The sequence below is a fragment of the Apodemus sylvaticus genome, chromosome 5 (genome assembly GCF_947179515.1).
Source record: "Apodemus sylvaticus chromosome 5, mApoSyl1.1, whole genome shotgun sequence".
In the NCBI taxonomy this organism is placed as follows: domain Eukaryota; kingdom Metazoa; phylum Chordata; class Mammalia; order Rodentia; family Muridae; genus Apodemus; species Apodemus sylvaticus.
The window spans coordinates 56,897,537-56,925,488 of NC_067476.1; the positions used below are offsets into that span (position 1 = coordinate 56,897,537).

At 42.7% G+C, this 27,952-nt stretch overlaps 1 protein-coding gene across 1 annotated transcript in view; it reads left to right on the forward strand.

Moving 5' to 3' along the window:
• Osbpl6 (oxysterol binding protein like 6) overlaps positions 1-27,952 on the forward strand; it is a 188,156-nt gene that overhangs the window by 125,272 nt on the left and 34,932 nt on the right. Inside the window, exons 4-13 of the mRNA XM_052182759.1 lie at positions 1,819-1,911; positions 8,107-8,229; positions 10,380-10,433; positions 11,477-11,590; positions 11,699-11,869; positions 14,183-14,315; positions 17,436-17,539; positions 18,294-18,386; positions 22,363-22,437; positions 26,973-27,138. Of these exons, the coding sequence (XP_052038719.1) occupies positions 1,819-1,911; positions 8,107-8,229; positions 10,380-10,433; positions 11,477-11,590; positions 11,699-11,869; positions 14,183-14,315; positions 17,436-17,539; positions 18,294-18,386; positions 22,363-22,437; positions 26,973-27,138 (1,126 nt within the window). The remainder of the gene's footprint in view (positions 1-1,818; positions 1,912-8,106; positions 8,230-10,379; positions 10,434-11,476; positions 11,591-11,698; positions 11,870-14,182; positions 14,316-17,435; positions 17,540-18,293; positions 18,387-22,362; positions 22,438-26,972; positions 27,139-27,952) is intronic.

A 27,952-nucleotide genomic window follows, 5' to 3' on the forward strand; every position in this document is an offset into this window, starting at 1 on the left:
TGCTTATATAACATGCTTAACACCTTCAATGGAGTGTATGTTTCCAGACATCATGAAAGGAAATGAGAGCAATGAGCTGGTGAAGGGAGAAGGAGACAATTATAGCAAAAATAGTGATCTTAAAAGAAACTATGAGAAGATCTAACTTTGTAACTGCTGATCGCAGGACAACTGTGATGTTTCCCAGCTGACCGGAGCCTTCCATTCAGCAAACCAGAGATGGGAATTTAAAAGTTAAACTTATTAGATGTTGTCAGATGATCTGTTGTAGTAGAAGTCTAACTTTTTACAATTCCAAAAAAAAGCTATTTAAACATCCAGCCCCATGACAGGGCTCTAAAATGTAATCAGAAAACACTGAAGAAATTATCTTTAGGAACCATTTACCCCCTTATCTGGTGCTGGGAATCAAATCAAGGCCTTCAGGCATGCTAAACACACATTCTTCCATGGACCTACCACAGCCCTGTATGAGGTTGGGTACAGTGAGGTAAAACAATGGTTCTAAGAGCAGATGAGCCCGCCCTCCCTCCAGGAAGCAGTGTAGCAGAAACCTGAGACTAGGCACATGACTCTCAACGTTCATAGCTGCTCATGCTAAGGACATGCCAATCAAGACTTTTCCCTTATGATAATGAGCACGGATGAATGCAAACCTGAAGGATATGCTTCTTATTTTAGAAAGAAATGTGAATTTGAGGCCATTCTGGGTGTTGAGTTGGGTTAATTTTATTCTCGGATAAACAATGCTCTTTAGGTTCTGATAATGTGCAAATTACAGAATGGATGTCTATATGAGAGGTATTGGTTTCTTAACATTCTGGAGGTTAAAGAAAATACCCTGTTTTAGAATTTAGCTACCAATTATAATACTTGGTGTTGGTTGTTTTATCAATTATGCTTTCATTTTTTAGTAATACACACGTGTGGTAATAAAAAGATTATTACTGGGTCAGTAAATGTTTTGTTTTTGTTTTTGTTTTTGTTTTTTTATGGTCGCATGTGCCTCAAATAGTCAACAAAATGTGAGGGTTATATTCTTTACTCATTTTAATATGTACTATATTGTACATGTAGTGAATATTCAAAATGAATAAGGTTCTTTTTTCTTTTTCCATGATATTCCCAAAGTCAAGTAGAGAAGAAATAGATACAAGTTCTCCATGCCAAGCAGGCAGGAGACTGTTTTCCAGATGCTGATACTGAGTCCCATGGCGTTCCACCCTTCTGGTCCACAAAACGGAGTCAACATTTCAACAGTCCGCTGCTATCTATAGATGCTGAACTCATGTGTATTGCACTGTGTGCCAAAATGATCTCTGTGTGTGTGCTGGTGTGGAAAGCAGAGAAACTGGTTTCCCTTCCCTGCTCAGATGGCTTGAGTTAATTCTTCGTGACCTGCCTATGTGCTTACCCGCTACATAGTTGCCAAAGTCAAGTTTCTTTGCAGTCTTTGTGCTTCTGATCACAGAAGGGGGGCAATGAAGGGGTGTTGCAGATGTAGATACGGTTGTTGTCGGTCATCAGACATATTCAGTGTTTTTCTGTGTCCTACAGGGTTTTTCCCCCCCAGATATATTTCTATGATTTCTTCTGTAAGGTCGAATCAGCGCTCTGGAAGTGGTTCAGCAGGGAACCTGCGAGAAGAAAAACCTGTGCGGTGTTATTTTCCTCCACGCTGCTGCTGGGCTTGGCTCCACGGCACTTGCCGCCTCCTGGCAGCCCTCTCTTCTGCTGGGCTCCTTATGATCTTTTCCCTCTGTTCCCGGATGTGAGAAATGGGGCTCTAACCCTAGCTGGGTTTCTGATCATTTGCAGAGCATCCACGTTTTGGAGAGAACTGCTTCATCGAGCACAGAGCCCTCTGCCAGTCGCCAATTGCTAGAGCCGGAGCCCCTCCCCCTCTCCAAGGTCAGTGACAGTGAGATTTCTCCCACAGCTAGCCCAGTGACTGCTCTGGGGCCAAATGAACTGTGAATAACTTTGACATTTGACTCTTGTAAGGGAGCAGTGAGGCCAAGTGCGGGCCTTCTCTGCTGCTTTCTCTGCCTCCTTTGCAGAGATTTTTTTCTGCCTTGTATGAGGGGAGAAGAAAAGGCAGTATGTTTTCCTTGGATTTCCAGGGTTATAGGTGAAGGTCTAAAAGTATTTTAAGCGAAAAATAATAAAGGAAAACATTATTATCTCCTCTTAGAGAGATGAGCAGATAATCCTATGACAGATTAATGTTGGGAAGAAAGAAAAACCATGGGTCCAATTGTATTATTGCTGTGTCCTGAATTCTAGGCACTACACAAAGTACTTGAGTACATCATCACATTTAATACAATTTTCATAAGCTGTTCCCTGACATATATGTATTTATTACATTTAGTGAATCTGGAGACTCAGAGTTAGCAATTTGCCCTAAGACAAAAGAGCTGTTAGGTGGCAGGGGGAAGTACAGGTAGATGCGCTGCATTCTGTAACCTGGGCTGTGTGTCTCCGCCTCACCAGTGGTACCCACATCAAGTGGCCATCACACATAGTGACTTCCGGTCTCTTCTAGTGTCTGCCTTCCAGCAGTGACTCCAGGGAGAGCAGCACAGATTAACACTCTTTCAGTGTCATGGAAGCCGGAGTTCCTTCCTCTTCCGCCTGTTCTCCTGCAGATGTAGGAAGAAGCATCCGAAGTTATTTATGTCTAAAATACAAAAGATCTTCAAGGAGAAGGACCTCCCCCACCCTCTACTCATCCCCACCCCTCTGATGTGTTCAGTGGGGTCAGTAAGGAGACAGGCAGAGTTCAGATTCGCAAAAGGGATCTTGATTTCCTAAAGATAATTATAGTTATAAATATGTGTTCCTGATCCTTTGCTTTCTTATATAAAGCATAAACTTAAGAGAAGAGCAAGCTTCTATACGTCCCTATTATTATGGACATGTACACTGGTGTATTTTACACCTTAAAGATGTTACAAACAACAGAATTTATTCTGTCAGGCAGGAGTAGAGGAAAAGAATTATTAAACTATAAAAGTAATTTAGAGGATAGCTGAGGAGATGGTCTAACAGTTAAGAGAGCTGGCTCCTCTTACAGAAGACAACTGCCTGTAATTTCAGGTCCAGGACATCATGCTAACTTATGTGAACTCCTGCACATAAGTGGCATGCACACACACAATTAAAAATAAGAACAAGCTCTTACTCCCCTCCTCTTGTCCCTCTCTGTCCTCTCCCCCCACCTCTCTCGCTTCCCCAGCGTGATCATGGCCAGCCTCCTCCTCCCCTCAATCTCTCTCATTCCCCCCTCTGTCTCTTCCTTTCTCTGTCTCTACTTCCTCCTCAACAACCCTCCCCGTGCCCTAAATAAGCTTTACTCTGAGCTAAAAGATTAGTGAATAAATAAATAAATAAATAAACCCCCAAATCTTTAAAAAAAATAACTTAGAAAAAGGACAGACCTCTATTTGAACAATAAATGGATCCTACATACTTGGTTGATATGATTGACATATCCCTTTGAAGCATCTATCCTCTGTAGCTAGTGAAAAGATGAAACAGTACATAGATGAGCATATGATGGCCACTTGGTGTAGATACCATGGGACTTTAGAGGTGTGGCAGAGATGGACAGCACAGGTTACAGAACAGGGCACATTTACCAAACACTTATTTTGTGTCGCACATTCTCTCAGCCAGCCTCCAGATGGTTAGAGTGGGTGAAGGAATTTGAGCACCATTGGAGGACTTTCGGCAGCAGGATGATGAAGGGGCTTAAGAAAGGGGGAGTATAGGGAGTTAGGTAAGTGTGGCTAGGCGGCGTGGGGGAAGGTGTCCAGGCGGGCCCTTGCATGGGCACCTCTGCCCCTGAGGGACCACACACACACAGACATGGTATAGAATAGAGTTTATTCAGAATAGGGGATGGGAGTTAGTGGTAGAGAGAGAGGGGGAGAGAGAGAGAGAGAGAGAGAGAGAGAGAGAGAGAGAGAGAGAGAGAGAGAGAGAATAGAGAGAGTGGAGGCCGGCCATGACCACGTGGAGGGGGGGAAGAGCCCCAGGGGCAGAGAGGTGAGAGAGCGGAGAGCAAAGAGAGAGAGGAGGAGCAAGTAGCCCCTCTTATAGTGGGCCAGATCTCTGGGGCGGGGCATACCTGGCTATTGCCAGGTAGGTGTGGGGTGGAGCTTAGACAAAACCCCAACAGTGGGTACAGACATTCTCATTTTCTGTAGACTCCCAGCATTCAGGTCTAATCAGCTCCCTACAGCTTGCTGGCTCACACAAGCTGAGGTATAGGCCTAGTGACCCAACAGAGGCGCCTGCCTAGGAATCCCGACAGCATTCACTATACCCCGTTGCTTCTGATGCTTCCCATTGAAATCCTGCTATGGGACTAGTAGATGTAGAAAATCTTGGGGTCTCCTAGAATAAGTTAGTGTATCTCACCACTTCAAACCATTCTGTGAGAACACAGGCTTCCCAGGTACTGGTTGGTAAGAGGACTTTGAACAAGGCATTGCCTTGGCTTAGGATTTGTTTAAATTCTTTGATGTTTTTAGCTCTTGAGGCATTTTTAACTAAAATTTTTACTTTTTATATTTTGAAGGCATTACAAGATACAAAATTTATTCCCTCCGGCAGGAATAGACTTCTAGTCCATGGAAAAGGAAGAATTATTCAGCTATAAGAGAATTATTAAACTATAATTTAAAGGGTGGCTGGGGAGATGGCTCAGAGGGTAAGAGCACTGATATTGGTCAAGTACCGACATGATGTCTTTAGGACTCTTGTTTCTATTTCTGTTTTAAATAGACCTAGGAAGAGTGGAGACTCCTGAGTTGAAAATAAATACTGATTGGCATTTCTGGAAAAATGCACTCTTTGATTTTTAGGAAGTGATTTTAATTTTCTTACAATGTGCCTAATTCACTAAGGAAGAAGGAGGGATTTCAGCGTCATGGAAAACAGAACACAGAGGGTTCTGTCTCGTGTGGAGATGGGTTCTTTCCTTTCCTACATATTTTATTTGCAACCTTATCGTCCATCAGCATTTATAATTGAAATAGGTGGAGCTATTGTTTGCCAGGCTTTTATCCTTTGCCCCTTTGTCAGCCCGACGGCCTGTCTAATTGTTAGAAGTGCATCAGGATTCTGTTCCCTTTAGCTGGACACAGGAGTATTGCATCTGAGTAAATGCCGCTGGTAGTTCCGAGTGCAGCATTTCACTTAGGAAACAGACTTTAACTTTTGGCCTGTTCTGCCTTACCCCTCTCTCCTGTTCTCCAGTTCTTCTCCCCACCAAAAGGAAAGAAAACCACTCCAACAGAAATGAGAAGTGGTAGCTACAAAGAAATGAGTTTGTGTTTTCGCAGACTTTAATTAGTAAGGGGGGGGGGAAATTGTACTTGTTACTAAATGGTTCCATTTTATGTCAGATAGAGATTCTTCATCAGAGAGGGGGAGGGAGAACAGCAAGGGAGGCGGCTCTACCCTTTTAAATAGGATGTATCTAGAAAAATCTTTAAGCACAATTCACATGTCACTAAGAACAGATGTCGGGTGACTATATTTACACACATGTGGGAAGTTGCTCTCTCTTAATTTCCTAATTGTGTCTGTCATGTTTATGGAGAAGTTACTATATCCCAATGAGAGCTGAAAGCCAGAGGTCCTTGGGGGTCTGGGTCAGAACTGACTATGTGGTCTTTACACTGTTCACAAGTGGGGTTCTACTCCTGAGTTCAACCCCATATTAAGAAAGGATGCCAGATCCTCCATGTGCCCCTTGGGGACATGTGACAGTGACACATGTGCTTGTATCAGTCAGAAGCCATGATATCCTATAGAGCCTGAAGCTTTCCTCATCAGAAACATTCTTATATTTAAGTAACAGATCAATTGTAGCATTAATAGTATTGTGGGTTTTTTGAGACAGATTCTCACTGTGTGGCTCTATCCTGCCTGGAACTTGGCTATGTAGAAGAGATTGGCCTAGAACTCGTAGAAGAGCTACCTGCCTCTGTCTCCCAAGTGCTGGGAGTAAAGGCCTGCACCACCATGTAGCTCAGACCAGTCACAATTTCTGGCAGAATTATCTTCAAGCAGAAAACCACATCGTGAGCTGTTGCATATACTTGAAAGAACATATAATGTTGCCAGATAGACACACGGGTATTTCTGTAAGATCCATAGATCTTACATGGCTATGACTGTGGATGTAAGGAAATGGCTCTTTCCTGAGGTGGGGTTGGATTTGTGGGGTGCAGGCTTGGTGCTGAATTTAGGCTTTTCAGAGAGACAGGACCATCTATCTCTGTATTTTATTTCCTGATAAAAGAGAAAAATTCCACCCTACATACCCATATTTTCTTTTAGCATATATTAGTCTTGGCCCCAAAGCAAGCAGCTTCTAGGATGTCAAGAAACGGGAGAAAGAGATGGTGGCTCCAGCCCTCTTTACCTGTGCCTGATAATGGCACCTCCTCCCTGAGACCGGCAGAGCCTGCTGGCTGCAGGGTTGGGTCTACCATGAGATGCAACCTCTATCCATTCTCACTCTGCCCTACCTTAGGGATAGACGGCAAAGTCTTTTCAGAATGTAAATACCCAGTGAGCTGGGAGTGGGGCTCATACAGTGACCCTGTCCTGATCTGCATGGTGTGTCCACCTTCTGAAGTCGGGGCTGCAGAGCTGCTTATGCGGAGAGATTTCCCCTCCCTGTGTAGAACTTTTCTCTGTTAAAAGGACACATGGTGGTTCTGGGTGCCAGGCAAAGCTCTAGCCTCAGGGATGGTAAGAATGTTGCTAGATCCATGATCACCTAGACCAGTGATCCTCATGCTTCCTAAGGCTGCAATCCTTTAACACAGTTCCTCATGCTGTGGTGACCTCCAGCCATAAGATTATTTTGTTGCTACTTCGTAACTAAGTTTGCTACTGTTACAAGTCATAATGTAAATATCTGATATGAGACCCCAGTGAAAGGATGGTTTCAACTCCTAAGGGGTAGAGAACAGCTGCTCTAGAGTGTGTGGGCCCAAAGCAATTATCTGGTTGTGAGATTTTCAGGGCCAGGGTCAAGAGTCAAGTAGACTTGCCAAAAGGAGTGGAATGGTGGCCGCCGTGGCCAACTGAAGTCAGCACTGTTTACTTATTAAGTTTGATGTCACCAAGAGCTTTTAAACTAGCAGAAAATTTGGTTTGTCTTTTTTTTAGTTGAAAAAAAAAACATCTGATTTGTAAATACTGATGATTGTTTTTAAAAAAAAATTAATATATATGAACAAAGCATGTTATATATAACAGGAGGGTAAGAGTGAGACCCTAGAACCAAAGTCTTTTTTTTTTTAAATTATTATTCGTTTATTTTTGAGTTTTATTCTTGCTGGTGGGAAGATTGAATCTAGGGCCTTTCGCTATGCTAAGCATACGTCTGACCAGCGATCTAGGTAGGATCCAGCTCCATTCTTAGCCTCCTAGCTAGCTTCGCTCTTCCCATGGGCTCCCAGGGAATGTGTATCCTTGAAAGCCTGCACTAATCGGCTGTTGAGTGAGGCTTGGGTGCGCACTTGGAGATGCTCAGGGCTGTTGTGGTACGAAACAGGACCCCAGCACTGCCCCAGCTCTGTGCTAACAGCCCCACAGTCCTGCCGCAGGCTCGAGCTAACGCCCCTTATATTCTGCATCAGACCTCTGCAACCTTTCCGTTTGTGCCCAGAAAGCCAGCCTGGTCGGCACATTGACTGAACAGTTGTCACCAGATCTCTAATTTTAAAACTTTAAAGTGTCATTGTGTCCCAGGATCATCACAGGAGGGCGGGGGCAGGGGGGATGCATTTTAAACATTCTGAGTTCAGGAAATCAAAATTCCATCCTCCTGCCTAGCATGCAGTGTCCTGGCATGCCTCTCGTGGAGTCTGTGTGCCTCCGAGTCTACCTGGGAAACTCCTAGGAGCTTCACTTGAAAGTCCATGACTTGTTTTGATGCTCCAATTAGCTCCAGAATGTCACTCATCCTAATGGCGGGCTGAGCCTGGCATCAAAGGTGACTTTCCGCCTAAGAACCTTCTTAAGTGTGCATCATTAAGCGCAGAAAATAAATGATTTGTTTTTCTTTTCTCTCAGGAAGCTGACAGCTGGGAAATTATAGAAGGGCTGAAAATAGGCCAAACCAATGTCCAGAAACCAGACAGGCACGAGGGATTTATGCTGAAGAAAAGAAAATGGCCTTTAAAGGGCTGGCACAAGGTAATGTTGTAATCAGACGGAAGATGAGAGCATCAGCATAGAGATCTGACTTGCTATTAGGTGGGAAGCAACGGTCTCTGGGGTGTATGAGGAGTGAGAGATCTTGACTCTAAAACAAAACAAAAACAGACACAGACCCAGAATAGAGAGGAGCGAGGAGGGGACAAAGGAGAAGCCAAAACAAATTCTGTGGCTCTGAAGAGAAAGCCATTTTCCATTCTCAGTAGAAACGTTTTTGTTCTCACATCACTACTGCAAGAGCAACGTTGTGCATTCACCACTTCTGCTGACACAATCATCTCCGAATAGAAGGGTTTTCTAACCAAAGGCTTGGGTAATGGCCACCCACTGGCTCAAAGCAGACTCTGGCTATGAACTACAACTTCCTTAAAGAAATGGACAGATAGAAAATGCTACCCCACCTGTCTCCAGAGGAAGAAGCCAGTTAAAGGGGCTTTCACTAATACACTGTTCCTTTGTACCCCTCCCCAGCCCATACAAGTACCCCAATACCAGGGACTGCCCCTCATTCACTAGTTTTTGGACTTGGATTTTGTCCAGCAAGCGATTCCTCCTGGGCCCGCCTGTTCCTTCCACAGCTTTTCTTCATCTTATCAATAGCTTTATTTAGCACTTTCCTGTGACATCTTGGAAATTATTCCTGGCTAAACTTATTTAATAGAAACTTAAAATGGGGGAAAGCAGGCCCAAACCACATTTTCAAAAATGAATAGACAGGTTCAGTTTGACTTTCCTACTTGGTTCAGTTGAAGCTCCTACTTCAGCAAAATGGTTGTGGACTGACATCCTTTCAGACTGCGCATATTTAGCATACACAGCAAGAGAACAATCCCCAGCGCCTTTTCTCCTCTCCCTAACACCACCACATACTGATTAAACCTCTGTCCATATGAATGCCCAAGTCGTGGGTGATTTGTTTTTTAAAGTAGAATGTTTTTTATTCTGGTAGGTCCCAAACAAAAGGATTACAGTGGCCCTTTGTAAGTTCTAGGCAGAATGGCTTTGGGAACTTGATACCCTGCTGTCTCAGCCGCTGTATTTCCATGCATCCCATGAAAATGGTCCAGCAGAGTAAATTCCAGCAACAGAAGGACTTTCTCCATGTGCAGAGCTACAAGTGGGGCCGTGGTGCGACTGACTCCTGAGAGCCGTTTGGCTTTTTTTGAGAGGTCTTCAGTCATTGTGGTTAAAAAACAGCAAATCCACTTAGACTGGACAAGGTGGCCCCAAGGCAGACAAGTTGCCTGTCTACCCTCCTTTTTAGTTTCTTATTTAAAAAAAAAATGTATTCTATTTATCTTTTGATAATTTCATACATGTGTATGATGTATTCTAATCATATTCACCATTTCTCCCTCAGTGCCTCTTACCAGCTTCATGCCCCCTTTTGTTTTAATGTATGTGTATTTCACTGGGCTCACTTAGTATTGCCACATGCATAACCTGGAGAGATCATGGCAACTCTGGAAACACTTCTATACTGTTCGACAGGGAAGTGTTCACCCCAGAGCTAAACCCCTGAATTTCCATTGGATACCCATGGATGCTTTCTACAAATTCTCATAGCCATTACAGATGCCGTCACACCAGATCCTTTGCTAATAAAGTGCCCACAAGGCTTAAGTGATCTTGGTAATATGCACATATTTTTGCCTTGGCAATATGCTTGTGTTCTATTATTAGGAAAGGAGATTAAGTATTGTTTCCAGGCTACGTTAAGAATAAGGGGCCCATCCGTAGTGGTAGTTGGTGGCTACCAGGGAAGGCAGATTCGTTCTTTTTCCTTGGGAATGTGGCTACTAGCAAGTTGCTCACTTTTTTCTCACTTTTATAATGTCCTAATGTGGTTTGGTCATGAAGTGTAAGCTGCAAGTCCTTACTTAGATCGCCACCTTAAGAAGGCAAACCATAGAGAAAAGATTTCATCCCCCGGCGTGTGTAAAAGCACCCTACTAGAACTCTGACCCACTTCCCTCACTTCCTGTGACTGACTGTGGCCAGATGCCCTGAATCAGTGTATCAGAACCATCAATGCTGATGATACATTGTGAGTGACGTGCTGCCCGCATTTGTGAATGCCTTGTGTAATTCGGAGAGCAAACAGTAACTGGGGTGTTTGGTTCTTGCAGCGCTTTTTTGTCCTGGATAATGGAATGTTAAAGTATTCAAAGGCACCACTTGATGTAAGTAGCTCGCAGGATGCGTTTCACAGATTGATGTAGAATTCTGCTTGAAGTGAGTAAACACCGTAGCTGTGTAAACTCTGTGCCATGGCTACCGGCTTTCTGCATGTCTGTGCCTGTAATGTTTAACAGGCTACCGACTACATGTTCTAAAGAAGGTATGCTTCCTGCTTATACTCAAGATAGTGTAAAATCACAAAGTAGTGCATGAATATTTAACTATTTTTTTTTAAAGCAGAAGCTTCAACCTAAAAGTAACACGTTAATAAAATCACCCTTTCTCTCCTTGAGAGAAAATCCTGTGCGTTTTTTTTTTTCACCTTGAAATAAATTCCATGATCAATGCCTTTTAAGATTTAAAGCCCTCCTTGTTCCTGACAAAATAAAAACCTGTCTTTTGTACTTTGTGTTTCATTTACTTTTTTATCTTGAAAACCCCAACTCATTAACCCCAAACTGTTCTTGCTTAATATCTAAGTAGTAGTTTGCGTGCAAATCTCAAAGTTTCTTCCTTCCTACTGTGTGATGTAAGGAGATGACCAAGGGCTTGGATTCGGTTTTGTCTGCCCCTCTGCCTTGGAAGTAGCTATGTCCTTGCTCAGCCAAGGACAGCCAGAACAAGGGGCGGGCTGATCCCTGGTCTCTGGTCTCAGCTGCCCAAGTGCACCCCAGCAGCTGTTATCCAGCTGATCTGTGGGTGTTCTGGGTCACAGTTCAAAAGTTGACTTCAGTTATTTTGGGGAATCCTTGGCATTGCCTTATGGAGAAGATAGAAGCTAAGCTCTCTGGAATTAGGAAGATGTGACATTACTAGTTGTGCCCAAACAAGAGTAAGATGTGCTTTGTTGCATGCTGAAATTGATGTGCAGTTGCAGCAGATCCAACTGTCCTTAGCGCTTAACTGCTTTCTCTTAATTAAAAAGAATGTAGTCACCCACTTTGTATAGGTGAGTTACAATTTACCTTGAGCTCATCTTAGCTTAGAGCAGAAACACACCCGCCCACACACCCTTCCATCGTGTTCACTGCTCTGTTGATTTCAGATCCAAAAAGGGAAGGTCCATGGGAGCATAGATGTCGGACTGTCTGTCATGTCGATCAAAAAGAAAGCTCGGAGAATAGACCTTGACACGGAGGAGCACATCTATCACCTGAAGGTGAAATTGCTTTCAGCATCTGGCATTAGCAGGGCATGCGATTTGCCCGCCCCCGTGGCAGCCAGGAGACTGTTTCCACAGCTGTCTTCCCTTGCTCCCCTGTTCCAGGTGAAATCCCAGGACTGGTTTGATGCGTGGGTCTCCAAACTGCGCCATCACAGGTTGTACCGTCAGAATGAAATTGTGAGATCCCCGAGAGATGCCAGTTTCCACATATTTCCTGCAACTTCCACAGCCGAGTCCTCCCCAGCAGCTAACGTCTCTGTGGTGGATGGAAAGGTAGGTATGACTTTGCTTGCGCTGGAAGAAGTCAGTCCGGAAATTGCTTGGAAAGTTAACCATGCACATCCCTCTGTCTCCTTTGAAAACACCAGAAAGAGAAGTTTGCTTTTGTGATCTTATACCCAGAAAACAAATGATATTGTCACGAGTATTAAACACAGAGGTGAGGCAGATGCGTGAATCACCAAGAGAGTTTCTCTATGATAAATGGACAGCATCATTTTTGTGTGGCTTTTTAGGAGTATTGGGAGGTAGAGCAAACATTTGCTTAATCAGCATCTGGGAATTCTTGGGTAGTAATAAAGTGACCCCCAAAGTTCTGAAAATGAAACTTACTTTGTTTTGAGCTATAATGTATACGTGACCCAGAGCTAATGTATATATTCATGACTTGCTTCCCACTGGAGTGAATGCAGATCAGCTGGAGGGGGGACAGTGGTGTCAGTGGTGTTCCAGTAAGCAAGTACATTAGGTATATGACAGTCATTCATCTCTAATCTGTCACATAGCCAAGTTCGAACACTGTGTTCGCATGTATATAAGTGACATAGCCATCGCAGAATCTGACCGCACAGCTGCTTCCAAAATCAGCTCCTCCTTTCATTAAAACCAAGACAGAGGAGCTGCAGGTCCTTGGGATGTAATAAGATCCATAGTCTGTGTTGCAGAAAAGCTGGAGGTATTTCTTATCTGAAAGTCAAGGTTAGGGGAACAGGCAGGGAAGCAGCTGTTTCCACGTGGGATTCAGTAATTGGGTTGCATTGCACAGAGCTGTTGTAGCTTTATCCTTCGTACCCCAAGCTGAGCTTGGAGACAGCTGATTGGGCTCAAAACATGGCAGTGGAGAGATTCTGCTTCCTCTGTACTTCCTCTGGAGTCTACACAATACTGGGAGTACATAGTTTCCTCTCTACATAGTACTGGGAAACTCGACAGGGAAAGAGCAGACCTAGCAGGTCAAACTTACTGCAATGCTACCATACTGAGTTTTTGTTATTTGTTGGAAAGTAGTGTATAAGGTAAACCCCATTAATTATATTTCATTGTGAGACTTCATTGTGGCCTCATTTCTGCTAAAGACTCTTTAATTACCTTTCTCCCAGGAATTGGGTTGCCCTAAATACCAACCAGTCCTGAGATGAAAGAGAAGGAGCCAGGAGGCCAGAGAGATTGGGGATTTGGGAACTTAGAGGCCCCCAAGGAAGTCGCCATATTTCTCTGGGCCTCCTGAGTTTTCGTCAGAGGCCAGAATGAATCCCTGTGTTGGTCCAAATTAAATGAGAACTGTATCTCAAATAGATCTTTCAAAAGAAAACATAAATTTTTAATTCTTTGTTTTTTCCAGCTTCTGCCTATATCTTTGGCACAAAGCATTGATAAAAGATGCATTATTTCTGTCCCTCGCCTTACTTATTAAATAACTTGGGTGATATCTGAGATTGGTGGACTGAAACCAAATCCCTCCCCACTGTTTTCTCTGGAATAAGAAAACTCTCCAGCTCTAGTTTCCACAAAAGGTCCATTTCTCCAGTTGCAAGTGGCATAGCTCAGAGCTCAGACTTGTGGGGTGATTTCCATTACATTTATCAAAGTGCAGGAGAGATCCTTTTGTCCTGCTTCTTACTTCCCACATATCAAAGTATCAGACTCCTGACTATTAATTGGTTTATGGTCCTGTGTGGGTAATAAATAAGTCTGGGTTTGCTAACTGTGCATTATTTATTTCTTAATAATTTAGAAGTGACAGTCAGTTGTAATTGAGTATTAGAGTCAAACACAAAGTTTTAAAGTCGTTCTGGGCTCCCAGGGAAGGAAGTTTCTGTTTATTGTGCTGTTTGCTATACACATCAGCATCTTCATATTTTGCTCTACTTTATTTCACATAAAAAAAATCCTCTTCATGGAAAATCTTTTGGCTATAGATAACTTGACAGGAAGGCCTTTTATATAATCTTCAGAATGTTTCCGAACATTCTGGTGGTTGGTAGTGAACTTAGGAGCCACACAACAGTAACAAGATTTTGAGCTGATCATTAGGGCACAGAGAGCTCCTGCGGAGGAGAGGTCCTTAGCCATGAGCTAAGGGGGCTGTAGTGAGGACACTGGGTCAAGTGCAACTCTTGAGTAATTTCAGGACTGGGTTGAGCTCTTGGGTCCTCATGAGTCTGGGTTGTTATTGTTGTTGTTGTTGTTGTTAACGACCCTGTCTTCTTCATTGGATGAAGGAAGCAGTATTAATGGGGTATGGAGACTGTACATGAATTCAGCCTCTGCTTGTGTAAGTCATATGCTTCCTCTCCTTGCTTGTAGATGCAGCCCAACAGCTTTCCATGGCAGTCCCCTTTACCATGCAGTAACAGCCTCCCTGCGACCTGCACAACTGGGCAGAGTAAAGTGGCAGCCTGGCTGCAGGACTCAGAAGAAATGGACAGGTGTGCAGAAGGTTAGTTCCAGCCCTCGTGGGTTCCCAGGATGAACCCTGCACCCAGAGCTGATGTGTGCAGAAGGTTAGTTCCTGCCCTCATGGGTTCCCAGGATGAGCCTTGCACCCAGAGCTGATGTGTGCAGAAGGTTAGTTCCAGCCCTTGTGGGGGTCTCAGGATGAGCTCCTGCACCCAGAGGTGAAGGAAAACACTTCAGCTCCCAGTCTCACCTCCCAAGGGAGCCACCAGGCCTTTCATCTTAGTCACACACTTCTAGATTCTTGTCTGCTTTGTGACCCAGGCTTCTTAGCTACCAATTCTCCCACCTCCTCGGACAAGTGGATCTGAGCTTCTCCCCTGCCTTGGCTTCTATGTCTTCAACCTTTTCATCTCTTTACAAGTTCCTTTCACTGCCTTCACCGATCCCTTGGAGCCCAAAGAACCTTCCAGACTTGTCCCGGGACTCTGCACTGCCCTCCTCTGGGCGCCTTCCTTGCTTCCTTTTCTGCTGCAGTGTTGCCCATGGATCCGGATATCCTGTGGCTGAGTTCCCAATAGCACAGAAGCGAACAGGAGGATCCAGGGTGGCATGTGTGTGCAGAGTTCGGTGTGACTGAGGTTTCGTTGTGGACAGGCCTTTCAGGACTACTGCGTCCTGCCCTGGGCTGCTTAATCTATGACTTTCTCCTCCCCCATCAAAGCCCTTTGGTCCACGCTTTGTCCACTGGCCATTTCCATTCTGAAACAGTTTTCATTTGCCCCACAAACCTGACAAAAAGCAAGGACAGTGTAGTCAGTATTTGGTAAGTCTCACCTGATTTTTTTTTAGATGCTTTTTGAGATACTGTAAGCATTAATTTTGTTCTTTTATGATATTATAATAAAAACAGATGTTATAAACTTTTTGATGTTTTCACTTAGACAAAATAAATTGATGATCTGTGTTAATACTCCCATACCCTCGCCATTGGGTTAACTCCAAATTTGCATTTGTGAGATGCCAAGCTCCCAAACTTAATCCACACGGGAAACTATGATTTAAAGGGGATTTTATATCTATAATCATGTCCATTTGACATCCAACTAGTGTGTTTGCCTATAATATATTCACCACATACAGCTTCCAGTTTTAGAAGGAGACAGATGACTTTCAGACAGCACTGTAGATTCCTGCCGTATTTGGAGACTACCCAGGCTCGTCTGTCTGAAGGCCAGCTACAGAGGCACTTCCTCCCTTAGCCCAGCCCCTGTTGCTAGAAAAGAGGAGCCAGGATTCTAACTCAGACTCTCTCACAACAGAGCACATATCTGAATGTGGTGCCCTGCCAGCTCTTCTGGGTTTGCCCTCAGGACAGTATGAGCACCCAGACTCTATGTATTCCCGTGCTTACCACATCTAACTTGCCTCCTTCTTCACATAGCCAATTCGAAGTCTTGTCCTATCCTTACCAGCCTTTCGTGATCCATTCCTGTCTTCCTGACCCAGATCCACCATTCCTCTTGCTTCTGGTGATCACACAGTCTCCAATGGCATGACCCAGCCCAGTCTCCTGCACGCATATTTTATCCTTCTCAGAAGCCCATGGGAAATGACTGCCTGTGAGCCGGTTTGCAGGCCCATGCCAATACTTAGAACATATGCTGTTGCTTTCAGACAGGGTGGCATAGGTACTATTAACTTTAACTTTCTGTACTGTGTGCATAGAGAAAATGAAATCCGTAAAGGTTTAACATTTGCCCAAAATTATAGAGCTGCCCAGGTAGAGGTGGTATTATGTGGTATATGTGGCAGGATACTCTTCTGTTTCTCTGAACTTGACTTTGCCTCCACCCAATTCCAGGCAACTACCTTGTAAAGTGTTTTAGAGGAACAAGTAGACAGACTCCTAGGAATAAAACCACAAGCCTACCAAAGTCCCCAAAGTGTGCATGAGATGAAAGTTGTGAGGGCAGAACCATGAGGTATGTTGGGATTGCAGCCAACTTACAAGTGACTAGTCCCCAGAGATTTGTTCACTACAGAATGCCTCCTTAAGACTGACCGACCTTAAAATAACTGTGTAGTCACCCTCAGTGGCTCTTTCCTGGCTCTAGGGCGTTTCCCCAGAATGCTTATCCCAGCATCGAGCAGCCAGTGTGTTCGACCATCTGGCCCTACCTAGCCTCTCAGCCTTGCCCACTTCTGAAGACTCAAGCAACTGGCGTTCTGTGCATTTACATATGTCCACCTGTGTGCCTTTGGACAGGCTCTTCCCAACCTGAAGCTCCCTCTGTGTCCTTCTCCACCTTTCTGTCTGGCTAAAACGTTTCTGTCAATCATGTAGACCCTGTGGGGGTGAGGTGGGTTTGCCTTCAAACCATGTAACAAGAAACACTCTTTTCTCCTTATTGCTTGGTGCACTTAAAAAAAATATCTCTACTGATCATTTGTCATAGAGAATACCTACTACTGAGATGGGTTTCAGTTAAAAAAAAAAGGAATATTTCATTGGCCGAATTTCAAAAGACATAACGTTTTATGGACCTGATTTACAGTTCCAGCACTGAAGGTAGTTGTCTGTTTCAGACTTGCATGAATGTAGGCCTTAAATATATGGATAAATTGCTTGGCTCTTAGAGCATATTTTTTCCATAGAGATTAAATTTGAATTAGTCAAACTCTACAGTAGATTTTACAGGAATCATTCCTTGACCCACAATTAGTGGGCTGGAGAACAGATGTGTTCAACTGACTTTTACTTTTCTGTTTCTCTGAACTTGACTTTGCCTTCACCCAATTCCAGGCAACAACCTTGTAAAGGGTTTTAGAGGAACAAGTAGACAGGCTCCTAGAAATAAAACCACAAGCCTACCAAAGTCCCCAGAGTGTCCATGAGACCAAAGTTGTGAAGGCAGAACCATGATCACACACAACTGGTAATGGTCTGGTTAATGTTATCTGCTCTCAGAGTCATAGTTGGTACGAAAGGGCTTTGAAAGCATCTCATTGCCAAGAGACCCATGGTTCTGACCCAGAGCATGGTATGCTGTTACCTGTCTGAATCAACATCATATAAACATGGGTATCCTGTCACATATACCACACTGTGGACTAGGTCTCCTTTATTATTGACATCTTCAAATGTTTTTGTCTTCGTTAGATCTTGCACACTGCCAGTCAAACCTTGTGGAACTTAGCAAACTCCTGCAAAACTTGGAGATACTTCAGAGAACCCAGTCAGCTCCTAACTTCACTGACATGCAGGTAAACGTAATGGCTGCTGGTTACATGATTTCAGATCCTAACTTAAAACCTTTACTGGACTGTTCTATAAATATGCAAGGTGACGCTCAAAAGGAAAGTTACTATTATCAGGCTAATGTTATGATATCTATAATAATATATAGTTTATATTCTGGTGTTTCTTATTTAATGTGTATGTATGTTTTACCTACTTGTATATGTGTGCACCATATGTGTGCAGTGGCTGTGCAGTCCCAAAGAATGCATTGGAATCTCCTAGGAGTAATAATAGATGGTTGTGAGCTGCTTTGTGTGTTCTGGGAATCAAACCTGTGTCCTCTATAAGGGGGCTTGTCTTCAGCCCCCGTGGAATTATTTGTAATACTTTTGAAGTCTGGTTTCAAATGTTTTACACTGAAATATGTGCAGACTCTTGTAAGCATATTTGTGTCAACTCCCAGATCTCTTTTGTATTAAACAATGATGGCTTTGAAGTTTTAAGTTCTAGAACTTTCAGAAGTATGGCTGTCTTTTAATGTAGAAAAAAAAAAAAACAGTGCTCACAGCCTCTAATCTTGCTCTCATTTTTGAACACTAGAAATATAACTTTCACAAGTGAGTTATAGAAGTCTTGGCTATTAGTATCATGTCTTTCTCCCTTGGCTGGTTTGCTTTGGGGTTCTAACGATTCCTTACTAACTTTCTGGGCTCTTTGTGTTGTCATCTGTGTGAACTTAATAACCCTTTGTTGCTTTTAACTATTTGTGTAATGTAGGCTAACTGTGTAGATATTTCAAAGAAAGACAAGCGAGTCACAAGACGCTGGAGGACAAAAAGTGTCAGCAAAGATACAAAAATACAGCTTCAGGTACAGCTTTTGCTTTGCCATTCGCTCTTTGCATTTTCACTGAACATTGCTCTCTGTGCCCGTTCTGTACCCGCCCCTGGGTGTGAGATGGCAGGGATCCCTTACTCACTTAGAAGACTGTCCTTTGGAAGAGTTGTGCTATCTAAACCTTGAATTAATTGTTGTAGAAAATTGGGCTTAAGTGCAAAAACCTTGTAAAGTAAGAATGATCCAATTTGACCATGCAGTAGAGTTTCCGTTCTCAGTTCTAGCCTTTGAAACATTAAAACTTAGACAGAAAACCACTTTAAAATCAAAACTGGAAAGACAGAGGACAGTAGCATATGTACATGTACAGAGTCTCAGGGTTAGAGGGCTCTTTCATGGGTGAACTTTGTCCACAGTTTTATCAAGGCCTTGTAGGTTAAAGATCAACACACCCAGGTGTTACTGTGATCACTCTGACTCTCTGGCCTCATAATTTATATATTTCTGTTAAACTTTCTGGTCTTTATTTGCTCCTGCTCAAGTTACATAATTAATGATCACTGAGTTCTGTCTCAACTCTGAAATTCTATAATTACAAAGGTAAATTGTCTACAATAGTCACTGTAAAATTGAAACTAAAAATCTCCATAGCTCCTGATAAATTTACTTAAAATAAAAATTGTAATTGTAATAGTTGTATATTTTCAATTATGATCCTCTTAGGTGATTTCATGATGGTGACACAGAATGTCTAAAATCCATGTCATAAATCATACTGATTCCAAATCCTAACAAGAATCTCTAGCATGTGACAAGAATCTTCTCTTAGCTGCATCAGATGATTACTTACCCACAGTTAAAATTAGTCAACCTCATTTTTTAAAAATTATAGTATTGATGCATTTATATCTTAACACAAAGTAACTGTTTCTCGATGTTCTTCCCTTTCCTCTGAATAATTAACAAAAGTAATTCTTTTCCCATTCAAACTGCTTTAATGACGTTCTTTGTATTCTCACTTGGAATGTGTCAATAATGAACTGCTAGTGTGCTTCCTAGTCTGGTGTAATTCATGGTAATTTTTCATAAGCACTAATCATCAGTGTTTCTATTTAGAATATCTGCATTCCGTGAATGTAATTATGTGTGTTCCTTTGAGTGATACACTTTCATGTGTTTCTCATTCTGTTCATAAAATCAGTGCTATAGGGAAAATATGCCAAATGATTTCACAAGAAACTTGCAAGATGGCAGTTTGTTTTGAGCTTATGATTTGTCCTGTTTTCAGGCTTTGTTTTCATGTTCTCATGACTAAGAGAGTAGAATCATTTTTGCAACCAGAAGAACCTTTTCTTTAAATAAAAGAATTGGGGAATGTTAGCACCTTAAGAGCATACCCGCTTGTGATAGGTAGTGATTCAATCAGGTTAATTTATTCCTCTGAACAGATTCCTTTCACAGCCATTGTCTTGAGTGGACTGACTCTCAGCAAGTCTGAACACAATACCCTTGGCTGTCTGTGGAACCAGGGCTCCTACCACAAGCCCACACGGTCCATCTTTCCCCTGGAAACAGAGTGCAGCTCTGTTTAATAACTGCAGAGAAATCACAAGAATTATTTGAGTTATCAGAAGACATTGGTGCCAGAGCAGGCAAATTTTTGGGTGGCTTCTTTGAATTTCTTGCTGTTGTCTTGCTTTGTTGGACCAAGGAGTAACACAAGTAGCCTCGTGGTGATTCTTACTTACGTGAGGCATCTGAGATGACCTCATCCCTGCAGTCACTTTAGATTTTCAAGAGGAGCAGATGCAGTTTTCAGTAGAAACATATAGACTTTGGATAAGCTATTAATCACTCGTGGAGAGCGTTTACTTCCACTTAGGTTTAAAGTGTGCGTTGTTGGCCAGACTGCTGCAGAATTTGCTCTCATTCCTCTTAAACATGTTCTGCTTCCTGAAGGCAGCGGGTCTTCAGGACCTAACTGGAACATGCATACCTAGTGGGGAAGAGTAAGCTGTCTGTAAGCAGCAGGAATATCCACACTTAGCAGTCCCTTGCCTACAGAAAGGCAGAACATTTATTTTTACCAGAATAGATTAGAGACTTCTCCTTATCCTTGCTGTTTTTCCTTCCCATGTTCAAAGCCATTTGGTTATGAGAATTCCATCTTAATGATGCCAAGTATTTGTTTTGAGCTCCTTGTCATCTCACTTTCCAGGATGACCACTATCAAAGCCCACTTGAGAGATTCTAGCATAGTGATAACTCATTTTCTGTTGTTTATCATCTAGGTCATTAGGCAGTTATGAAGGAAGCCAGGCTGTGTGGCAGTGGCGGTTGGCTGGTGATTGTTATTGACGTTGATATTGTGTCGTTGAGTTTTGCACATTCATTTGCACATTCTATAGTAGTTTTCATCTTGAGAGAAGTATGAAATTAATTATTTTTTAAAAAATGACTCCAGGAAGTAGAAATGAAGCTAGAAGATGAAATATGTGCCTTACTGGATATTTGTTGACTTACTCTTTCATAGGGTAGATTGCTCACCTTACTTGACCAGGAAGGTTAAATAGGACTCTTTTGGTCATATTCATACTAGATGCCGTGGGATTGCTTTCAGAAATCCCTTGTTTAAATCATGGAATCAGCTTATGTCTTGAAGGTTCTGTGGGGATTATCTTTAAAGAAAATAGGCATCCAGGTCTCCCAAACTTTGCATTGTCTTATTCTAATAAAGATCTCAGTATAACTAGATTGTCAAAAGTGCTGTAGAAGAGAAATACTGTGTCCCTGGGTCATTCATAGAACAAATGAGATAATAGGCCCTAAATACTGGAGGGATCATATAGAGTAGAAAGAAGTACATAGTAGCTGATAAAATTACCCATCATTCACATGAAGCTGCCCTAGTTCCACATCCCACAGTTACACTGAAAAGTTCTGCCTTCATATGTTAAAGGTAGAGATTTTGTGTAGAAAATAAATTATGTGTAGTGACATACATAAATATGCAAAAGATTTGTGAAATAAATTATGAAAGCAATTTGGAAAATGTAAAAGAGCATCGGAGATGTGAGAAATCAAAATATTTGTCATTCCAAACAGATGAGAGTAGTCGTGATGGATTTGTTGTGTGTGGATGAATTATTGGGTTAATACAAGAAATCTCCCTTTGGCTAACTGGAAATGGAAGTGCTGTCCTCCATCTCAAAGGCACAGGGTCTATAGCATTGAGGCGGCTTTGAAGGTTGAGAAGGAAATGCAGTTACCTCTGGGTTTCTTTGGGTTTGTGCTAAGCTACACATCAGCAAATGAAACCTGTGCTTTTGGATGCTCATAACGGGTACTGTGAGGCATTGACCCCACACTGTGAGACAGCTGAAGGCTCTCCAGCTTCCCCACAACCCCAGGCTAGTAGGCCTGGCCTCCACCTTGGAAATTCTTTTCTAACACTAATTCTCTGCCAGTAGGCTTTTTAGTAGAGGGTTGAATTTGGGTTTAAAGAACCCTGTTTCTCTTCCTCTTATTTTTTTCTCTGAATATGATTTTTTTTTTACCTTTACATTTTTTTATAATCATTTTCCCCAAAGCTTGCCTGTTTTCTGCTCTACCATTTACTGGATGCCTTCTGACCTAATACAATGTGTCATCACAGTTTTAAAAAGTGGTGCACCCGTTCTCTTTACTTTAGAATGACAGGCGCCTCATTATTTCGTTAGTTCATAGGAGGAGAGCTCCCTGTCTGCTCTTGGGGTAGAGATTATATTCAGAAAGTGGACTCACAGTGTTTGGGCGGTCTGCACTGAGGAGAGAAAGGGCATTTCCTTGTGACATGACTATCCCCTTGACTTGTTTCAATGCTAAGGTTTTGGGTTTTGTTTTTGTTTTAAGAAAGATCAATTACAGTTAAAACTCTTCTGTCTGATTACCTTTCATTCCCCCATGAATCCCCACACTTTCATCCCTACTCCTTGTTTTTACCCCCTTTTCTTCTCCCATTCACTGTCAGGAAGGGCCACCTGCGAAGGGCCAGTTCAACACAACTCGGCGCCGGCAGAGGCTAGCGGCAGCAGTGGCTACAACAGTGAGTGCATTTCCATCTCAAACAAGGAACTGTGTGCAAGGGTGACCCTGTTGTGATGGTGCCACCAGTGTGTAGTGGGTCACCTGTGGCCTACCCCGTTGATGTCACTTTCAAATGTCCTGGCATGGCAGGAATTGGACGTGGGTACTGGGTTTTACAAAGGAGACCTAGTTCATAATCCACTTTTTCTACCGTTATTGGAAGAAAAAATAGAAACTCAAGCCAAACTGAGTTTGAGAAACAGATTATGGGGCTCCAAGATGGGAGAATTTTCTTAAATGGTGGTATTTCATTTATTGCTTTTCCATAATGATACCTGAACCTTTGCTAATTTTTTTTTTTCTGAGAAATGTCATGTTACTTCAGAAATAGGTTTTTCTTGTCTGTGTGTAGCAGTTTGACCGCCTGAGGCAACAGCGGTGAGAGGACTAGAAATGGTGGATTTTGATGTCATCTCTAGATGGCCACCTAAAGTGCATGTAGCAAGGGAAATCATGTTATAGAAAGAATATTGACCTAAAGACTGGAAAATATAGTGTAGAAATGAAAAAAAAACTGAATTAGATAGTATAGTATAGTTATACTATCTAACTTGTAATAGGGTCTAATCTATATGTACAGGGGTATTTTTTATTCCCAAAGGTGAAAGAATAGGTAGACGGGCATAGGTAAATAAGGCAAAGGCTCATGGCTGTTCTTATACAAGATGAGGTAGAAACCTGATCACAAGATAAAAGTAAACCATAAGGTTAATTCATCCCACCATCTTGTTTACTTTTAAAAAAATATGTATAGCTTCTCAGGTTCACAGTAATCGTGGATGCTAGTTTTTTTGTCTAGTACATGATTTTTATGAGTTAATCACATTTTTATCCTTGCTAAAAGTAGGATATCCTTCAAGGTTAGAATGTCTAAAAATAATTTTAAAAAGGTTTGATCGTGTGGTAAAAGCTCCTGGCGTGAGGGCTGTTGGTTTTTATTTCATAGTCAGCTCTGGCATGCTAGGTAAGTGCTTAACTAGACTGTGCGAGAGAATTACTTTTGATAATTGAGTTAACCAGTGACTTGGAATTATTTAGGGGACTGACTCCCACATTCATAGTTTTACAAATATTTGAACCAAGTCATTATTGAAACTGCATTTATGGCACAGTGGAAATATTCATATGCAAATGAATGGAGCTTCTGCCTCTGGGTCAGTGAGAGATTCTGACAGTAGACACCTAACCAGATGAAGGGCTAAACTGAACAAATGCAGATGATCTTTAGAGAAGAAACAATATCAGAGTCTGGAAAGGAAAGATCAGTTATCTTGTGAAAATGCTAATGCTTCCTCCAATAATAAACTCCCAGAGTACCACACGAGGAAGCGATGGTGCTTTTCCTGGGTTCAGTTCTTAAGCTTTGCACACAGTGAAACTAATAAAGTTGGGATTAGTACCTATTTGCATAGAGTGAGTTTATATTGTCTTCAGTTGGAAGCAGAGGAAAGGGCTTATTAAAACAAGAATGCCACTGACCATGGAAATTATAGAATTAACTTAGATGATTCTAGCGATAAAGGGTACTGTCAACACTTAAAATAACTACAGGAATAACTGGTGTAGGGTGGCTGCTGCCCTTTAGGAGCTGTGCTCTGACTCTATGTCTACGAGGCATCAAGTAGGATCCACCACTGACCCCTAACCTCCATCCCCAGCCCCAGTGGCCTGACTCAGCCCCTCCATCCCCGTTTCTTCTACTGTCCCTCCTCCTCCCAACACTAAAGTTACCCCACATTTGAACCTGCCCTGTCCTGCTAGGATCCTAGTCAGTTTTATCATTTTTCAGTCGGGCATCCGGGGGTGAATGAATTTGGTACCAAAGAAAACTCCACCCGGGGAGATGTTTCCAAAATGTGTTCTTGTCGGGCCTTAACACTGGCACTCAGAATGGCCAGATTTCTCTACTAGCCAAAGCTCACAATACTTCAACCTGGGAAACACAGAAACACTGGCCCCAAGTGGAAGAACACCCTGGCTCCCTAAACCAACAGTACCTCAAACTTATCCTTAAATGCAAATTGCAGAATACCAACAGGATTTTTTCACCCCGACTCTTGAATCCTCTTAAGCCTAATGTTCCCGGACACAGCAGCATGCCTTCTCCTTTGTGACTATTGCTACATTTGGAAGCCAGCATGTTCCTGAATGTTCCTGAACCAGGCTTCCTGCCTGTCATGGGGCTTGTAGGAAGCCTTGGGGTTCTGTCCTGAGCAGAGGAGCAAGGCTCACACTCAGCACTGAAGATTCAGAACTCTGAGTGTGGGGAGCTGTTGGCCGCTCCCATTCCAACCCTCACTGCTGGCAAGCCGATGGTTACCACGTGCAATGCTTTCTATCCAAATGACGTCCAGCGTCAATGAACGAAAACTGAGTGAGTCCCCAGGCTGAAGAAATAGTCAGTTACATGAATATATCCTGATTTATATTCTCTATTTTCCAAATTCCTCAATTAAAATGACCCATTCAACACACTTATCCTAAGGAGAAAAAAAGATAACTGTTTAATTCAGTCGAATGTGTACAAAAATAGTTTTCATCTTCCCAGGAAACTGTCTGGTTACAATTAGCTTGGAATATTGTGAGTTCATTCCCCATGGGTCATATACAAACCCGCCACTTCTACTGTTTTAGGAGTCAGTTTAAAACTCAATTATGTTCAAATTATAAATTTGTAAATTGCGTGTTTCTTCTTAGCAGCTGATTTGAGCATTTAGTAGAGAGGCTTTTATTATGCACAAATATGGGGCCTTCTTGGACTCTATGGGTTTTTACAGTGGCCCCTCTGCAGCATCTCCCAGGGCTAACTAGCCTGCTCAGAAGAAACTCCCATGCTGGCTGAATTCTTGGATTTTTGAGTGGCATGAAACTTTCCCATGACCCTCAGTGTACTAAGTCTCCCAATACCAAGCACCCGCGTTTGCTTTTCTTAATGTTCCTTGGCCCACCTTTAATTACTTTCTATGCAGGTCCCATTTTCCTCTTAGTACCCCCAAAGGTTCTCTGTCATTGCTATAGAGTCCCCAACATAAGGGAACCCCAGCACTTCATTCTCTCAGAGGACTCACTTGATATGTCTCTGCCTCTGATCTGGATCAGGAGGAAGGTTTGAGCCTGATAAGGTAGGCAGCCACTGATGTTGCCCAGCATGGTCACTGTAGTTCCTACTGAGGATAAAGGATGGTGACTTTGATACCTCCGAAGGCCTCAGAGAACGTGTGTTAGTGTGCTAAGTGTAGGTGGTGTCAGTGGGGGAAGTTTCTCATTTTCTTCCTTCCTCAGTAATAGCTTCTTCCCTTTGATACCTTTTCAAATAAAGTACTATCAGAGCTGAACTACATCAATGGGTCATCAGTCAAGTCATTGCCCATGGGTCATATTTTTGTTTTTTATTTCTCTCCACTTATCTACCTATAAGAGCAAGCAAGAGACAGACGACAGACAGAGAACCCTTTTATCCTATCCTTTCCCATTTATCAAATCCATAAAATTTAAAATAAAAGCCTTTTAAGGAAATTACGTGTTTTACACACACACACACACACACACACTTGCGTGCCTCTCCCACACACCAAAGTATTGCAGGTTAGTCAGGAAAGAGAAAGAGTTAGCACTTCAATTGTAGAAGACTCAGTTTTTGTGGAGTCTGTTATATAGCCTGGGGCACCTGAGAGTAGAGTAAGATTAAAGAAAGTTAGCTGGTGGACTAGCTAGAAGAATAGAATTTCCATTTCCCAACAATGATTAACCAATAGCTCTTGTCACCCTCAGGTTGACCCCCTAAAAAGGACAAGAAAGTGCTTTGTTTTCACCCAGCACAAGCCTAGTTCCTGATCCAGTCTGGATGGGAAAGTTCCTGTTGCCACTGGGAATGGTCTACGATAATGTGACCCTTTCTCCTAATGCTTTTCACTGGTGCCTGGTTCATAAGCCACAGTCATCCATATAACAGAGGAGTGTGTAATCACAGCAGCAAATGGCAGTGACTCACATAATAGGTTTCTTTTGTGACTATATTAATCAGTATATTTTTAAGTGACTGAGTCTCTTTAATACATTAGTGTGTGTACTACAAACTCTTTTTCCAGAGACCAAGTGAGTCTTTAAGTGTATTTTTATGTTTATTGAGATCCTGCCTAGGCTCAAAGAGAAATGAACATAAATTGCATTCTGACTGTTCAAGAACAGGGACAGTACATCAAGGTTCAAGTTGCTCTTTTCTGCCAGTTGCTTCTAGGGACAAGTGAAGGCTCAGCAGTCTGTAGTCACTATTCTCTGTAATTGGTGAACCCAATGAGTCCTGGGAATGCTTGAACTCTCAGAAACAAGACTAAGTCTTCCCAGCCCACACTGCTTGTAAAATAAAGGAGGATCTCCTTGGGCCTCATCAGAAAGGAGTGTGTTGTTGTAACAGATAGGAAAGGGACCTGGCTGTGGAGGAGATGGTTGAACAGGGTGTGGTGACACTTGAATAATTGACACCTTCCCTTCCAGGTTCCTTTCAGTGCCACCATGTCACCTGTACGTCTGCACTCCTCCAACCCCAACCTTTGTGCAGACATCGAGTTTCAGACCCCTCCTAGCCACCTCACCGACCCTCTGGAGAGTTCCACGGATTACACCAAGCTACAAGAAGAGTTTTGTCTAATCGCACAGAAAGGTAACACTACAAGGTGTTTGACAGCAGGGAATTTGATGAAAGAGTTATTGTTTTATCTTTGCATAGGTGAGGATGGCAGAAGGATGGACTGGTTAATACGTGGGTGGAGCTCTGTCTATATATGGGATGCAATGGGTTATAGCATCGGCCTACCAGGACAACACACAGCACGACCTTCAGTTTTGATCGAATGACTTATCATTGGAAAGAGGCAGAAGAGCAAAGAGGGATTTGTTTCCTAGGCAGCCCAGCAAGATACTGTCCCTAACCATCATTTTTCTCAGTGTAGTTATCTTATAATCCATATTTACTTACTCTTAGCCAGGAAAAAAAATGAATTTTTTTTTTCAAACAAGTTTCACGCTTGTGCTTTTCAACTGGATGAAGAATTGAGGAAGGGCTCCGCTGAGAGCTGCCTTGGGTCACTGACTAACTCGGCTCACTCAGTGGCTGACAGATACAAAGTGGCCTCCACCATGTTCCTTGTGTATTGACAGCACACCAGGAAGGATGCTCGCAGCCACGCCATTCTTCCTGTGTTTGGCTGTTTAGGGCTCTGAGACACCAGCAGTAGAGGCTGCCAGTCTCATCCCAGAACTGCTGAAGCATCAGGTCTGTTCCCCTGCACTTGCCAGAGCATGAAAAGCCAGCTCGGTTTTGAGGGATGGGGAGTCAGTCACACTCTGTATATTAAGTTTTTAGTCAGAGGGTTTTGTGAGTTCCGTTGATATAATCACCTACAACATGGAAGGTTTAACAGGTACACTGGGTTGTTGTTTGTAGGGAGGCGTGAATGCCTACTTGCTGTCTGGTG